General features: G+C 42.5%; 2 protein-coding genes across 6 annotated transcripts in view; both read left to right on the top strand.

Annotated features, from left to right (window-relative positions):
• Window positions 1-9,717, top strand: part of cad (carbamoyl-phosphate synthetase 2, aspartate transcarbamylase, and dihydroorotase) — a 35,465-nt gene extending 25,748 nt beyond the window's left edge. For 2 of the 3 annotated variants that reach the window (XM_080790618.1, XM_080790620.1), the window contains exons 34-45: window positions 252-392; window positions 741-833; window positions 1,296-1,455; window positions 3,493-3,537; window positions 4,448-4,623; window positions 4,792-4,866; window positions 6,258-6,470; window positions 6,945-7,070; window positions 7,692-7,847; window positions 7,974-8,075; window positions 8,293-8,387; window positions 8,859-9,717. In XM_080790618.1, the coding sequence (XP_080646744.1) occupies window positions 252-392; window positions 741-833; window positions 1,296-1,455; window positions 3,493-3,537; window positions 4,448-4,623; window positions 4,792-4,866; window positions 6,258-6,470; window positions 6,945-7,070; window positions 7,692-7,847; window positions 7,974-8,075; window positions 8,293-8,387; window positions 8,859-8,958 (1,482 nt within the window). In that variant the 3' untranslated portion in view covers window positions 8,959-9,717. The remainder of the gene's footprint in view (window positions 1-251; window positions 393-740; window positions 834-1,295; window positions 1,456-3,492; window positions 3,538-4,447; window positions 4,624-4,791; window positions 4,867-6,257; window positions 6,471-6,944; window positions 7,071-7,691; window positions 7,848-7,973; window positions 8,076-8,292; window positions 8,388-8,858) is intronic. The other variant, XM_080790619.1, reaches the window with a different exon arrangement.
• Window positions 9,718-10,421: 704 nt separating this feature from the next.
• Window positions 10,422-16,983, top strand: part of dnajc5ga (DnaJ (Hsp40) homolog, subfamily C, member 5 gamma a) — a 28,523-nt gene continuing 21,961 nt past the window's right edge. For all 3 annotated transcript variants that reach the window (XM_080791288.1, XM_080791289.1, XM_080791290.1), the window contains exon 1: window positions 10,422-10,578. The gene's annotated coding sequence lies outside the window, so the exon portion shown is untranslated. The remainder of the gene's footprint in view (window positions 10,579-16,983) is intronic.

The raw sequence follows: 16,983 nt of genomic DNA, 5'->3' as shown, positions 1-16,983 counted from the left end.
CGAAACAGTGTGCGGACTACTTCTCCTTCTGGACCTGTACGTATCTTTTTGTTTCCGCACCTGAACGTTTTTTAGAGATGTGCGTACTTTCCTTTGGATTCCCTCTCTAGATTGGCCACTGTCCAATCTTACATTAGCAACTAACCTGTCAAGCTTTTAGCCCATGAGAAAATACTGACGAGAGCTGTTATAGAGCTTGTCATGGTTTTTGCATTAAGTCTCAATTTATTTACTCTGTCCGTGTCTCTCAGGTGGACTTGGAGCAGGAGTGGGTTATCCCTCAGGAAATGCAGTTCACAAAGTCCAAGTGGACGCCCTTCCAAGGTATGAAGGTCAAAGGCAAGGTGCGCCGCGTGGTGTTGCGAGGGGAGGTAGCCTACATTGATGGCCAGGTGAGCGCGTACATTCACAGGTTCACTACCCATGTGTATACCTGTGTTTCAATATTTTTATTAAACAGAAAGGTAGATAAGAAACAGACATGCATAGACGATGCCCCACGAGCATAACAACATAAAACACTTAACAGTATGAATGTATACCTGAGTGGGATGTATTTATTTATGCAAACATCCTGGAGTGGTTCATGTTGGAGAGGTTTTTTTTCTCACACAAGAGACTCTCCCAGTTGGCACAAACTGGTCATCGATGTCTGGATATGTAATACATTAATTTGCAGAGGAGCAACAACAGTATTTAGATGTCAATGTACTAATTATCTCTCTCACTCTGTGTATCAGGTGTTAGTACCTCCAGGTTATGGAGAAGATGTGAAAACATGGCCTGCTGCTGCTGCCACCATCCCCCCTGAGCCAGTTAAAGAGATTCCATTGGTATACGCACACTTCATTCTTTCACTCATTTACTCACCAAATAAATCATCTTTTTGGGGTGCCCTTTTATTCATTTTGTCCAGCCTTCTGTACCCGTATTAAAGCACTACGTTGGTCATAGAAGTGACTCATTACTAAGTTGATCTAAATACTTGAGGAGAGAAGAATATAGAGGAGAATGGAATACCGTTAATCTAATCAGAATATAAGGACATTGTATTGTAAATTGAATGTATTGCCTATATGGAAATATTCTACTGTAAATACAGGGAAATGGTAAAGAGATATGGTATACGTACAGTACTCGTATTAGCAGTCACACACTAGCTGCTGTTTTTGCTGCTATAACTGGTGTTGCTTGATAATCTTAAGAGTGTGTACAGTACAGTATGTGAATGATAAGCTGGTTAATTTCTCCATTTGTTCTGACTCATTCTGTGTGTGTCCTTGTTTGTGTGTAAGACCCCAGAGCGTCCCCCAGAGCGTCTCCGACCGACTCCTCCATGCGATGGCTCCCTCCGCACGCGGGCCCCGAGTCCACGCCGTGCTGTTGGGGAGGGCCGCTACACGCTGGCACTGGCCCCCCGCATCCACCGCTCCTCCGACCCCGGCCTGCCCCCAGGTAACTGCAACACTCACAATGCTTTGCTCCAAAGGTGACAAACCCTTTTGTCACCTAACCATCAGATGAGTGTGGTGTGGATCTTTGTGTTATATAACCACTTGTGGGGTTTTTTGCAGCATTTTTCACACTGTCTCATCTTGGCAAGAGACCAAACATGACATTTGTTTTGTTGATGCAGCAAATAAGGGAGTCGCTTGTAACACTGCAGATTTTAGATTCTCTCTCTCTCTCTCTCTCACACACACACACACACACACACACACACACACACACACACACGGGCATCAGATCAGTGGAAGCCAAAAGGTGACATATGATGTATGGTGACTGACAATAACCAGTTACAGTAGATGCATCTAATTCAGTGGCGTGCCCAGGTCTCATTGACTACATCTCAGTAGTCTGGATTGACAATAACCAGTTACAGTAGATACATCTAATTCAGTGGTGTGCTCAGGTCTCATTGACTTCATCTCAGTAGTCTGGATTGACAGAAGTAGAGATTGATGTGGACTCATCTATACTGGCTGGCTGGCGCAGCTTCCCCACTTCACCCAGGGCTGTCTATTAGAACACAGAACAGACAACTTCTCTTGTTTTCATGGTTTTACTGAAGACTTAAAATGAGCACAGTATAATAGAATAAAAGTAAATAATTACAGTAACAAATAATATCAATAATGTAAAGCTGATGGGAGCAAGCAAAGAAAACCACTATAGATTGCCATTGTTTTCCCAGTGCCAAAACCAGTTGAGAACCACAGCTATAGGCTGACCAGATCCAGCCTGGTCTATCTGTATGCCTCTGCGTCTGGTCTAATTGTCAACTGGTTCTTTGTAAACTGTGCCAGCCAATGCATCCACCTTTATTGACATTGACAAACAAAGATCATTGCATGAATGACGATGAGTAGCATGTCATTTGACCCCCTATTTGTTGCCACATCCTCTGAATCCTAGTCAGCCTGAGGGCAGAGGTAAATCAACCATTGGATGTTATGTGATTGGACATTTTGGCTTACTAAGCGGTGACCCTGCTACAGTATACATGGCACTTCCCTGGGCACAATCATATCGGTGTCAAGCCCACCACACACCGGCTGCGACCGTCTGCGGCGCGGCGCGTTGCTGTGCGGCGCCGCCTGGAAAATAGAACTGTGTTCTATCGGCGCGCCGGGCGGCGCGGCTCCGCGCGGCGGACGGAGCCGGTGTGCGTTAGGTTCATTGAAAATAATGGAGGCGGCTGTGTGCGCCGCGCGGCGCCGCAGCCGGTGTGTGTCGGGCTTCAATCGGCTCTCATTATCGCAGCTCGACACCGCAGTTATTGCCCCTCATTTAGTCTACCAACAGGAAGGGAATAGTGCCTAAATTTGTCTCAGGAGGAGGTTACTCCACCACCTTCAGTTAAACAGAGGGACATACGCAATAATCAAGCATGTTACCATCCCCTCTGAAGGCTGGCCAGTTGCCTGCCATAAAAAGACAGAGGTTTGGATAGATTGGGCCACAAATGGTCTCCTTCACCTCTGTTGACAGGAAGATCTTGAACAAAGGACCGACCTCCTAGGGCACAGGCAACCGAAATAGCGCCAATAATGATTGTACGGCCTACTTCACATACTGTACCTATGTTTGGCATTGTGCCATTGTTAATGGCAAGAACTATAAAATATGAATCTACTTATAGTACATATATACAACTACAGAGAAAGCTGTAGTTTGTATTCGCTTATATTCCACATCGATGATGTCACTGGTAGGCAGGTTTCTGAACTGTCCAAAGCTCACTTCTGACTTCTGAGACACAGAGTGAGCAGGTGGAAATGGTGGCATCTTATAATGAGCATTACTTCGGACCAATTGCAGTATATGAAGATAAGGTTGAAAATGGGTGCTCCTTTAATTTAATCATTGAGTACAATGGTCTATACACCATCCGTTTTAACACTGCACCGGATCTCAATCAACTCTTGCCACCAAACTACAGTAAGTAACTCCTAACTCCTGTGCTCTCTGTCCAACCCCTCTGTACAGCTGATGAAACAAAGGAGAGAACTTTGACGAGAGCCATCGAGGAAGGTTTGCTGAAACTTTGTCACAGCACAGCTGTTAACGCTACTGCTAAATCGCAACAATCCACCTCTCCTCGCTGTACCCTGCTTGTAATGAGTGGCTAGAAAGCTATAGCTTGCTACATATAGGCAGCGGTTGCATGGATATGCTTTAAGTATTCAGACTATTCAGACGATCCACCAAAAATTGGAAGGCGTGAAACTATTGCAATACGGCTGTCTGACGCGTCTGTAATAGTATGTATGTCTGTCTGTCTGTTGTGTATTATGTACATATGTCACGCTGTTTGTCCACCAGAGGATGCTGAAAATGCTAAACGCTGCCCAATTATGCACACCTCTACTGTAGGTTAGGTTCCCTTCTTTTCTTGTGCAGTATTTATAATCTCCTACTAGGGGCTTTTCATGATGCTTAATCTATTCCAAGTATTAGTTTTGAAGAAAAAAATCAAACACTCATTGGGCTAAAAACGGCCATAGCCACTTGTGCTGACATCATCACAGTTGTGATGACGGCGATGGCCATTTTTTAGCAGAAGAGTGTTTTTTGTGCAAAACAAACGCTTGGAATGGTATGGTGATATATGCCAATTATTAATTGCTCAACATGTATGCAAGTTAGCATCCGGCAGTTTCTACATGCTGGGGACCCATACTCAACATTTCTAACATAAAACCTTGGTGTACTGTAACATGTCTGGGTTCACAGTCTGGCAAGTGGACTAATATGATTTTACAATGTACAAAATCCCAGTTATCTAGTCATTACAATATCAATATAATGACCTGCCCAGCCCTACTTGCAGTGGTAAGCTAGCTTGCAGCATTCTTAACTCTTGTTAAGGTATTTCAACTCTGCTTTGATGTTTCATGGGTTGAAGTTGACCATCCATTATGTGACCGTCTTCTCTCTCCAGAGTTCCTGCTCCCTACACCCTTGGGTGGTGGAGAGGTGTACAGCCACCCTCCTCCCCTGTCCAGGCTCCTGTCTCCGCAGGCCATCCCCGCCTCCTCCCACTTCCAGACCTCACCCCTGCTCCACCCTCTAGTGGGCCAGCACATCCTGTCTGTCAGGCAGTTCAGCAAGGAGCAGGTATGCAAAACCACCCACAATGAATATGCACTCGCACAATGTCCCAACATACTTTGTATTGCATTCATTCTCACACACGTACATACCTCTTGTTTTGATTTCTCTGTAGTTCAATTCGTTCTTTGTTTAAATTGAAATATTTGTGTCTATATGTGGTGTGTATTTTAGATCTCCCATCTCTTCAATGTTGCCCACACTCTGCGTTTGATGGTGCAAAAAGAACGCAGCTTGGACATCCTCAAGGTCAGTTTCATGTTTTTACGACCTTTGTTACCCTTTTTGTTATGTCTAGTTGAGCCTTGAAGTGATTGCAGAACTATTGTAATGAGTCTGCTTGTGTCTTTGTACAGTATGCATGTCACTGTCCACAATGACTATTATAACTAGACAACCTCGTAGAGGTCGCAATTTTAAAAAATTGCAGAGTGTGGTTGCCGCAGTGGCTTACATATATATACCCCTCCCACTGATATTGCCAGCCTGTTACAGTTTCAAGTCACACCTTAGATCGTGTGTAAGTAATTCGGAGGGGATTTAACCCCCGAAATTCTGGTTTTCCGACAAACGGTTACATTTATCGCGTTTGCGGCGCCCCCTATGGATGAAAATGGAATTGCTTTTGGAACTCGGTTGAACGAACCACCCCGGACATGTGATTCAAATTTCGGATGGATTGGACATTCCGTTTGTGATTTATGGCATTTTTCGTGATATAGGCCCCTCCTACTGACTTCGGAAGACGATTACGGCCGAACGATACGCACTACCGAAAATCTGCAGTTGGTGTTTTAATCGCATGGGTCCAGAGATCACGTGTACAGATTTTTGTGAGATTTGGACAAAATCTGTAGGAGGAAAAGCAAAAAGTGTGTTTTGGACAAAATTCAAAATGGCGGAAAATTCATCATGGCGGAAATGGGCGTGGCCTATATGGGGAGATGCGTCATGACCCAAGGAATCCAGGGAAAAAATAATTTTGATTTTACGACATACGGTTCAAGAGTTATGAGCCAAAAGGTAAAGTGGGCTGTTATAGCGCCACCATGAGGCCGACCTAAACAAATATATTTTTAATTAATTTTAGTGATAATTAGGAAATATTCCTCCAAGTTTTGTAACTATAGTGCTTACAGTCTCAGAGGAAAAAATACTTGAATGTGATTTTTTGCATTTTTCCATTGAAGTCAATGGGATAATTTAATTCACTAATAAATTCATATCAATTAAAATATACAACATTTCTCTTAGCAAAGTACACGCCATCGATTCCCGATTTTTCCGGTCAATTTGACATATGGCTCAAGTGCGTACAGTCAAAACTGAGGGAGGAGTAGTGCGTCAAAATAAAGACTAGTGGAAGAAAAATAATAAAGTGTTACAGTTACAAGAGTCTGGTTGCCAGAGGCAACCACACTAATAATCCACATCTCTCAGTTGCCCTTGTATGGTAATTGAGACAGACCCTTAGAAAGCTGAGAATGAGACTGTGCATGAGCACCAGTTACACACTGCTGAACCCACAATGTTACACACTGCTGAACCCATTCCTACTCCTGAGACTGTGCATGAGCACCAGTTACACACTGCTGAACCCACAATGTTACACACTGCTGAACCCATTCCTACTCCTGTAGGGCAGAGTGATGGCGTCCATGTTCTACGAGGTGAGCACTCGCACCAGCAGCTCGTTTGCCGCAGCCATGCAGCGTCTAGGCGGATCGGTAGTACACTTCAACGAGGCCACTTCCTCTGCACAGAAAGGGGAGTCAGTGTCTGACTCTGTCCAGACCATGAGTGGCTATGCGGACGTCCTGGTCCTCAGACACCCTCTCCCCGGGGCCGTGGAGGTGAGCCCAGTCCGAATTAGTTTATTTCTTTTTTGTTCAGGTTGGAGGTTTTGTTTGGGACTTGGTTTGCCCTTTTTTTGGAAATGTATTCACAGCTAAGCCAAAAGCACAATCCACATACGCAACAATAGAAACTAACATTGCGTATTGTGTATGAAACATACTCTGTAAATATAAATGATCCACTTGGATCTCATCTGAATAGATGCATTTTTATGCATCATGTAGAAAAAGAGTTCAACACAATTCAGCTCTGGTGGGTTTGTTTCATTGGATTATCCTCGTGTTGCTGTCAGATTGCCCGCACCCCCATCTGCCTGCTCCCCTCTAAATGAAAATGAATACCTAGATGTCAATCGCTCCCTGTGTGAAAAGGGGTTTAGTACTTTTCTTTGTTTTGATATTCAACTATTTACTGGCTTACTAAAACAACAAGTTTTACTCATATGTTTTTTATATCTAACATCCACCCAGACCGCCGCGCGCCACTGCCGTAAGCCGGTGATCAACGCTGGAGATGGCGTTGGAGAGCACCCGACCCAGGCTCTGCTGGACGTGTTCACCATCAGAGAGGAACTTGGGACAGTCAATGGCATGACGGTGAGGGGACGGCATGCCAGCAAACAGCGCTGTCGTTTCTTTGGTCCTCTTAGCATTTTCAAGGTGCCTTTGCTTTAAATGGGAAAGACGATGTAGAGACAGGGGGTCATGTGCAACTGAGTGGGAATGAGTCCCATTTGTAACTACAGGCATCATCCGTTAAGCCTCTAGTTTCATATGGCAAGAGAACTTGCATTGCAATTATTTTGTGGTGCAACCACTCCTATAGACATAACAAACATACACACACATATTAACTGTATATATGATGATTTTGGGTGTGACAGTACAGTAGAGAGACTCCCTGGGGACCCCCACACGGTAACTCTGTCATTTCGCAACCATTTTGGACGCGGGGCGCCTCGCCAGAATCGGGCCACCCCCCTGGGCACGTTCCTGGGGGTCTGGATGTTCCAGGGACCTCCTTGGGACCCCACACGGTAATTTCTGGACCGTTTAGGACACAGGGCGGCTCGCCGGAACCAGACCAGCCCCCTGGTAGCGTTCCTGTGAGTCTGGAACTTCCGGGGACCCCCCACACGGAGTTGCACCACTCACTTCACATGGTTGTGATTTTTACTCAATGTTTGGCCTTTCATCTCATTCCCTCCCATCTCTCAGATCACTATGGTTGGGGACCTGAAGCACGGTCGCACAGTCCACTCCCTGGCCAAGCTCCTGACCCAGTACCGCATCACCCTGCGATACGTAGCCCCCAAGAACCTCCACATGCCCGCTGAGATCATTGACTATGTGGCCTCCAAAGGCATCAAACAGGTTAGTGGTTGTTTCAGGCAGTGTAGCAGTAGAGAACCTTGAAACACTGCATGTTTTTCAAATACTTATTTCACCCACAAAATGAATGTTGGGAATTTTAAAATGCACTTATCTATGTGTGTGCAGGAGGAGTTTGAGAGCATTGAGGAGGCACTCCCTGACACAGATGTCCTGTACATGACCAGGATTCAGAAGGAGCGGTTTGCTTCTGAGGAAGAGTACAAGGCCGTAAGCAATCCTGTCATATTCATCTTCTGTTTGTAAAGATATGGATAGTCAAAAAAATGTTGTTGCTAAAGAAAGATTGTGCACAGAATCGACTATAAGGGGGTCCCTTTGGTTCCATAATTGTACACTCAAAGTAAGAGTAACACTCAGGATTCTACATTGTATGACTGCCTGCCCTGTTGCCTATATCAGTAAAGGTGTTTTCTTCCCCCCTCAGTCTTTTGGTCAGTTTGTCCTCACGCCCCACATTATGACTGCAGCCAAGGGGAAGATGGTTGTCATGCACCCACTACCCAGAGTCAACGAAATCAGGTAAGGTGTCTCTGATCAACCAGAGATGTCTGAAAGTGTTGGACACACATCTCTTGGTTATGTTTTCCAAATCTTACCTACACCACTGTTGTTGGTGATTATTAGTGTGACAGATTAGAACTTTATCTTATTGAAAGTAATTTGGTATTGTAGGATTATTTAATGATTTACCTGTTTAGCCATAAATCCAAGGCTGCAACTATCAATTATTGAGTTTCTTGATATTTTTTCTATATTGACAAATCTATCTTCGATATTTAGATCAAACCTTTCCACCTAAATCGATCATTTTTAGATCATCAATTAGATTAACTGTTGAACCTCTACATCAATCAATGACAAGCAACTACCTAGAAAAGTTTTGACATTTGTGAATCGAAATGAATTGATCGGGATTAATCTAAGAATGGATTTTATTTTCCACCCTTTATTACATCTATTGGCTTTTTCCTTTGTGTTTGTCCTGTGCAGTGCGGAGGTGGACAGTGATCCACGGGCGGCGTACTTCCGCCAAGCAGAGAATGGCATGTACATCCGTATGGCCCTCTTGGCCACTGTGCTGGGCAGATAGGAAGCAACTTCAGTGAAGACAACATTCCATAGGGCCTCGTTAGCCTAGAGAAGACCAAATGCCCCACACCGTGTAAACTTAGCATTTTAGAGAGAATAGTAGAGTTGAGACTGTAAGGCTACACGGTAAAATCCTCAATGTTCATTTAACTGTGTGCTGCAAATGTAACCAAATGGATGTATAAAGGTCTGTTTTGTTACATTTGTACACTACACTCTGACTTACAAATGATCACATTTAAAACACAAAAAACAACAACAATGGGGGTATACAGTTTGGTCCTGGATCAGTAGTTGTACTCAGATAATCATGACTGGACAGTGGACACTGCGGATACATACTGTATGCTTACAGTGTTACAACATTACTAAATCAACTTGTGAGCAATAACTTACGCAATGCATTCTTTAACTGGTCCCCTTTAAATGTCAATGTTTACTATAGTATAATATGACTGATTTTCCTAATCCAAAACTCACCCCTCAGGATAGTACTGTCATGAATTATTTGCATGTACTGAACATTCTAGAATACATGCATATTATGCCTATTATGTATACATAATAGGCTATGTACAACACTAAAATAACTGAGCCATAATGTTCTTATTGTGTCATTGTTAGTTCTTGTATTATTACAGCGATGTATTTAAGATACTGTAGCAATTTCTGACCATACTTTTTACGCATTCGGGAATTTGGTGTCTTTATTGTAGGGCTCGAAAGCTTTGTTTGTTTTTTTTATAGAGAAACTAATAAAATTATTTATGGGCCATTTGTCAGGTGGAATTGTTTTCATTTTACCTTCTGTGGGTGGGCATTTGGGCAACTACGCACCTCTTGTCCATACGTCACTCAGAACGCTAGATGGCGTTCTTGCTGCTTTGAGCTAGCTCATGAGCTGAGATTTCCTCTAGCACAAACTGAAATGCAAAATATTTTAAATCCATTTTGCTCCAAACGTCATGACTAGTTGACTACTAAATTATATTCGCTCAGTGGGAAGGAGTCGAGGACCCCCGTCCCCCTTGTCCTGGAGTGACAGCGCGTGATTGGTTAATTGATTGTTGGGCAACAGCTGATGCAAAGATATATTGTCGAGTCCAAATCTATAATAGTGGTTATTCAAGAAAATGCATTATGATTTTACAACAGCAACTACAATTGAAGTTGAGTATTGGCTTAGATGAGACACTGGTTTTCGCATTCTCGGACATGTTACATACACAAATGTATGGAAAAGGTAGTTATAAGTCTAGTAGTATAATAATAATAAAACGAGGTATGTCCGAACCCAGTCCCGGGTATAAAATTAATAGTAATCAATAATCATTCATAATTTGTATAAACTTAACATGCCCATCCCACGATTTCCACCGGGTCGAGACTACTTCCTGAAACAGTGAAATGAACCAATGAGACTGTGTGTCCTCCAGTGCCAGATAACGGTACAGGAACCAACAGGACCCGCAGCAGCAGCACGGTAGCCAGACCGGCTATAAAGGAGTGGCAGAGACTAGGCTACATTTGAGACGTTGACTAGGGATTTAGAAATAGAAGTGGATGCCTCTATGATCCAGCTAACGTTACAGCGAAATACACGGTGTTCAATTTTCACAAGGTGAGATTCTACTGGCATGACACCGGTATGCCACCAGATTTTGAAATGACTTGGTTTAGCGAGCTGTGCGCTACCGTTGCTGGCTGCTAACCGACTACCGTAGTTAGCCTGTGGTAGTGATAGATCTCGTTTTCTTAATGTAGCTCGTAATCTGATGTGAGAATGCGTTGTGTGATGAACATAATTAGACCGTAGGTAGTGAATAAAAGTGTGTATTCCAGTTAGTTAATATCTAATATTTGAACAGCTAGCTGAGAGACGCAGGTGTTATACAGGGATCAGTGACTTGGCGAAATATGTGACCCACCGACGTCATTTTGTTGAATAATTTGCTACATTTAACATGTCAAAATTAGGAATACAGTGGCCTTTTCAACCAACAATAACACGTTATTGTTTCCGCATAAAGTGTGTTTCCTGACTGTAGCGCTGCAGCTAAACTACATCCCCGCTGTATGCCTCTTTCACCCAAATCTATAATGGGTCACAGATGTCAGTGTGAGACTGCTAGCTGAGTTGAGCTGAGCTGAGTTTGCCCGGCATGACGGCTAACGTCACCTGACAGCGTCGCGAATTAATGATAAACAGTACATACAGAAACAAAGCATTGGCATGCTAATACTAATCAATCTGCCACCACTACTTGGTGTGACTCAGGAGAACATGGCCTGGCCCTAAAGAAATCGTAAACGAGAGGTGTTGCCGTTGCCGATGCAATTTATTTTTCCTTTGTTAAAGACGGGGTGTAGTACACACATTGAAGTAATTCCATTTGCGGAGAGATTAGCAGAGGATTACAGCTCCACAAGGAGGACAACACACCATCATAGTATTGAGAGTATTTCTTCCATCACATTCCACATTCGTTGGTTAATTTGTCACTAGATTGATTCAATGGTATTCTCTAAATCTAAGCCATCACAGAAGAAATTAGAACATGTGCAAGGCACTGGTGGTCGACATGGTTTAACGTTGCATTGCATGTAGACCCCACGTTTGACACGTCCTGTATGTGCCCGGGCCGGGTGCCCCATCCCTCAGGCACAACCAGTGTCCAGTGCTGAAATAATTTGTCTGATAAACATTGAACTTGAACGACCCAACGTCCCAAACCTCATGCCTAAATCAAGCAGTCCAAAATGGCACAGCAAGCATGCCATGACGTTTCTAACATTCATCAGATCAGATTCAGAAGTGCATGGTTTAAATTAACAACTGGTCCCCCAGCATCTCGCCTATTCTTGGATAACATGGACACATGATGTGATGGGCTATTTGGGCAAAGGAATTGTTGTAGAGAGAAAAAGTCCCAAGTACAGCTGCAACTCAGTCTCAGGCAGGCCTGTTTGATTTAAGAATAGATTTTAAGATTGTAAGGGAGGTCTCTACCTTTCCCAAAATGATCACCATTGTTGTTGTTTTTTAACAAAGATTTATTTGAGCATTAATGCCCTATGGGGAATATTCCTGGCCTGTGCACTGTGGTGCAGGTCTGCAGGATTTATGATCTGTACTACTAGCTTCAATTTACAACAGGTTTATTTTGGGTGAATCTAAAGTTGCAATATCCTGCATTGACAGCCCATTGATCCAAATCAAATTTCCGATCTGCTTGTATTAAACGATGTTAAACTCACCAACATTGCAACTATAGGGCAAGCTCGAATTATCCTCTTTCAATCTGCAAAGCATTTGTTATATAACAATCCACCGTAGACATGTTATGACTATGAGCTACCTTCTGCTAATAAATTGAAATTTGATTTGGAATGGGCTGTCAATGGAGGGTATTGCAACTATAGATTCACCCCATTATTAAAAAAAATCCAATGTTGCAAATTGTAGGCTTGCAGCTAGATTTGTACGTAGGCTACATTGAGGTACATTGCATATGTACATCCCAGTGTTAGATTTGAAAATGTCTGCTACATATTGATGAGCTGTCATTGGTTGAATTTGCTCTGTACTGTCTATGCATATACCTGGCACATTTTAGTTACAGCTAGTCAGCTACTATACAGGTAGTTGTTGCTGACTTTTATTGGAGCATGTTGCCTTCATCCTGTCCTGCCCTCTCACACAGTCTCACTTATGTCTCAGACTGTCCTGTGTCTCTTCTTTTCTGTCCACGGTGATGGGGCAACATGATGAGTGTGAACTGTGGATTGAATGAAGTGTCATCAATGCCCATCCTTCATTTGACTCTCAGGAAAGGCCTAGTAGCCAAAAATAGCAGCACTCAGAGACAAGATGACTGTTGAGGAATACAAAAGACTCCTCAGTAGACTGTCTTCTCCCTCTGTCTGTCTCTTCTCCCTCTCTGTGGTTATATCTGGAATAGTGACGCTTCATCTTGCCGCACTATTGTTATGGACATGATTAATGACAACAAACCCATTACATTTGCATTCGGTCCGGAAGTATCCTCAACTCGTTTTACTCTGCAGTGATTATGCGCACAAGGTTTCAGGATTGAGTAACGCTCTGGTTAATATTTATCTTTGTGGGTCTCTGAAGTACCAGGTAATTACTATAAGGACACTAATCTGACATGGTTACTGTGTATACTGTATATTTTAAATATTAATTTTGTCCTGCATGATGCAAGGCAAGCTTTGGGGATGTATTGTATACTTCTAGACAGACCTTTATTTGATCCTGCGTGGACATTCAGGTGATATCAGGTTAATGGTGTTACCTTTGTGTGTGATGTTATACACTGCTGTATCCACAGTACTTTCTCTTCCCCTGTAACTGTATCTTAACTGCTGTGCTGCTTGTGGTGACTGAATTTCCCCATGGCATTAATAAAGCTCTTGTCTTAACTTATCTTGGTAATCTCGCAGGCTTGTACTTTAGCTAACGGGACAGGTCAGGCAGTCACCATGATGTGGCTTATGGACAGAGCAGGGAAAGTGTTAGCCTGACATGGCTGGCCAGACTAATATCACTGCGTAGATCAGGGATTTTGTTTTTTGTTTGTTGTTTTCCTGTAGCAGATTCGTCTGGTTTCCAGGCTATAGGCAGGTGTTATCTGCCATATATACGGTAACTAAAGCCTAATGTACTGTGTACAATGTGGAATGAATATGAATATGCCACATTAAATTAACTTAATTTTGGATATTGAGATGGTGATATGACATACCATTTAGTGCTTACAAAAGCAGACCATGGCTGGAAGTGAGTAGCCTAGCCCAATGTAAGGTAATGTTAATCCTATTTAAGCACAGCTTCCCCTTCAAGTTTGTTTTGAGTTCACATTGGATCATTTTATAATGTTAATGGATTAGTTTTATAGTCAGAGTAGATTGCACGGCATTGTGATGGTGTCGTTCCTGTCATATCGCAGCCCTTTGTCATGTGTATAATGTGCTAGTTCTTATCACAAAGACGATAAGAAAATGCATTGTGTGCCATAAACAATAATGAAAAATGGTTAAACTGATTTTTATACAGGTTGTGTTTAGGGTTTATGCCCTGCAGCAGCATTATGAGCCAAAAGGTTAGAGGTGATTGTTGGTGTTTGGAAGGGGTGCTTGGGGTTGAAATCCCAAGGACGTACAGTGCAAATCAGGTCACGTTGAGTGAAAACATGCTCACCCTTCCCTCTATCGTGCATGCAATGAAGGACCTCTTTGTCTTTGGTGACAGTGACTATATAAGCCTAAGGGGCCATGCCTGTCAGGTGTCTGCTCAGACAAACAACAGATTTGGAGCTCCAACAGTATTATTTACCCTCAACACTTGAAACACAGTGAGGTCTGGATGGAGCAGATCGTAAATATAACTCAAACTTGAAAGCCATTCAGGGAGCACAAACCATGCAACCAACTGTAGGATAAAGTGACTTGTACGTAGTAAAATACTTTAAACTTGATACTTGAAAAGAGTGTATTCAAGTAACTGTGCATAAACAAATGTATAGTGAATTCAAGTACATGTACATCCCCTCTCTATTTCTCTCATTCCTCTATCCCTGCCTCCCTCTGTCTCTCACACACAGACGGTATCTTGGATAGCCAGAAAACTTGCTGTGTATTAGCCTAAAGATATTGTCGGTCCCTGTGGACAATCAAATTGTTTTTGTCCTCCCATGCTCTATCTTTGTGTCCCCAGGCCTTTTATGGTGGCACTGCAGTGCCTTAGGGGCAGCTTCTACCACACACACACACACACACACACACACACACACACACACACACACACACACACACACACACACACACACACACACACAACTATTTAATTACAGATTAGGGTAATTCAATTGACATGATGACGGGAGCTAGGTAGATGCTGTAATGTGGACAGGGCAGGGCTCACCATGTACAGTAATTGTGTTCCATCAATAACAGATTCAGGGACGTAAGTCGGGTCTTGATCACCCCGGCTGGGTCGCCTGAGTGAGGGGTATGATGTTGGTAGACCTGAAACCCTGTTGACCTCAGGATACGTCCCAGGTGCATCCATGTCTTTTTTAGTTATACTTATTTAATTGCACAGTTGTGTCCATGTTTAGTTTGTGTATAGGCTATGGAAGATGGAGTTGGTGAACTACGTTCTTTTACATTGAAAGTCTAAAAGCTCTGCTAGCAGCAGCCCTGTGCTGCTCCTGACATCTGACCAGAAATTGTAGCCAAAGAGTCATGCCAGCAGAAATGATCGTCTAATCTTCCTATTAGATAATGATGATGTATTGTGTGCAATGCCAATTTATATTTTGGCCTGACGGTGGTACTAGAGAGGAAGGGTTCATCCTTCAGGGAACATGAATGCTGCACTCGGCAGTCGGCATGTTTCTTGGAAATCTTCCAATTACATTTTATTATTAGAGTTTCAAGACTGAAGGTTTTGCATATTGTTTCATGCAAATGTCTCTTCTTCCCCTTCTGCTGTGGTTTTGTACATTTCCGTGAGATGGTAAATGGCGAAGACATGTACAATGACGCAAACAATACCCAACATCACTTTTTCATTATAAATTAAAAATGTGTACAATTATTTTGAAATTTCCCAATGGGTCAAGGTCCGGTGGTTTGGGAGATTAGCTGCAGACATACACACAGGAATGTAACCTGTGTCACATAACTGTATTTATAACTCCCTTGAGAACCACCTCTGCACTTCCCTAAATAATAGACAGGAACTTTAATCTTTGAAAATAAACAAAGATGCAGCTTGCATAGGTATTCCAGTGAATGTTGAGAACCATTACTCCATTAGTTGATGGTTTTTTTGTTATCACATTCGATTATGTGCCTGTTTGCATCAGGTTAAGGTGGCTGCAATGTTTACCCAACATAGACACTCCTCTATGCACACTTCCGTAGGCAGATAGGCAAACAAGCCCTGCCAAGAAACACAAAAATATTGTCACACTCATAATACGAGTGTGATCTGATACAGTGAACTGGAGCTCATGAAATATCTGCATCGCCTTCCATGAAATGCTTACTTCGTGCGTGCATCTGTGCATTTGGTCTTTACAAGGATGGACGGTATACAGACTTGTCTGGTTCTCGAGAACATATATATATTCATATAGTATATACTATATATATAATAGTTTTTTATTGGGGACAGCCAAGCAGTACATCTGACAGGAACATCTTTGCACATAGTAGTCAGTGGTCACCCATTTTTTTTACTTTTAAAAATCATCATAAACATCAACAAACAATGTACACCCCCCCCCCCCCCAACGAAACAAGGACAAACAGGACAAAATTAAATAAAAATAAATAAAATTCAAAGCCTAGAACATTTTAATGGTAGGTACTGTATAGTGGTGACGTTTAGCCTTAGGGAATGAATGCAGTAATGTAAATGTACACAAAGTTGTATGTTTTAAGTAAAAGCATTCATTCTAGCTCTAATACCCTTTTCTACAATCTCCCCAATAAGTGTTAATGGACTATTCTCTTTTAGAGGTCATGTGAGAAAAAGTATTTCCAATTTACACTAAGCGCCTAAATGCTTCCTCTGGCACACAGCATGTGACAAAGCCATTAAAGTCAACAGACTGAGTACTCATAACTTGATCATGCCAGCAAATACAAGATTGGACTGACTTCAAAATGAGAGCGGCACAGCATCGGATGCACAAGATTATATTTAAAGATGCCAAACCTTTTGTTTTTGGCTAGTAGGGCTCTCCCCTCACAATCGATTAATCGGTTGGTTTGATCTTGACAAAGACTTTTAGATTAGACAATAACTTTCAAAAGCCATTGTGAAAACAACATTATAATGTTGAATTGGCTAGTCTCTCTCTGCATAAATGTATGTGGCAAACAGAATTTTGACAGATTTGATTAAATCAACTAATCGGTTGGTCGACAAATTCCGGACTAGTTGTAATAGTCGAAAACCCAAATGATGAAAATGAAGAAAAAAAAACGC

This window comes from Protomyctophum bolini, assembly GCF_963924005.1.
Source record: "Protomyctophum bolini genome assembly, chromosome: 19".
Classification (NCBI taxonomy): Eukaryota; Metazoa; Chordata; class Actinopteri; order Myctophiformes; family Myctophidae; genus Protomyctophum; species Protomyctophum bolini.
This window is presented reverse-complemented; position numbering and strand designations above follow the sequence as displayed.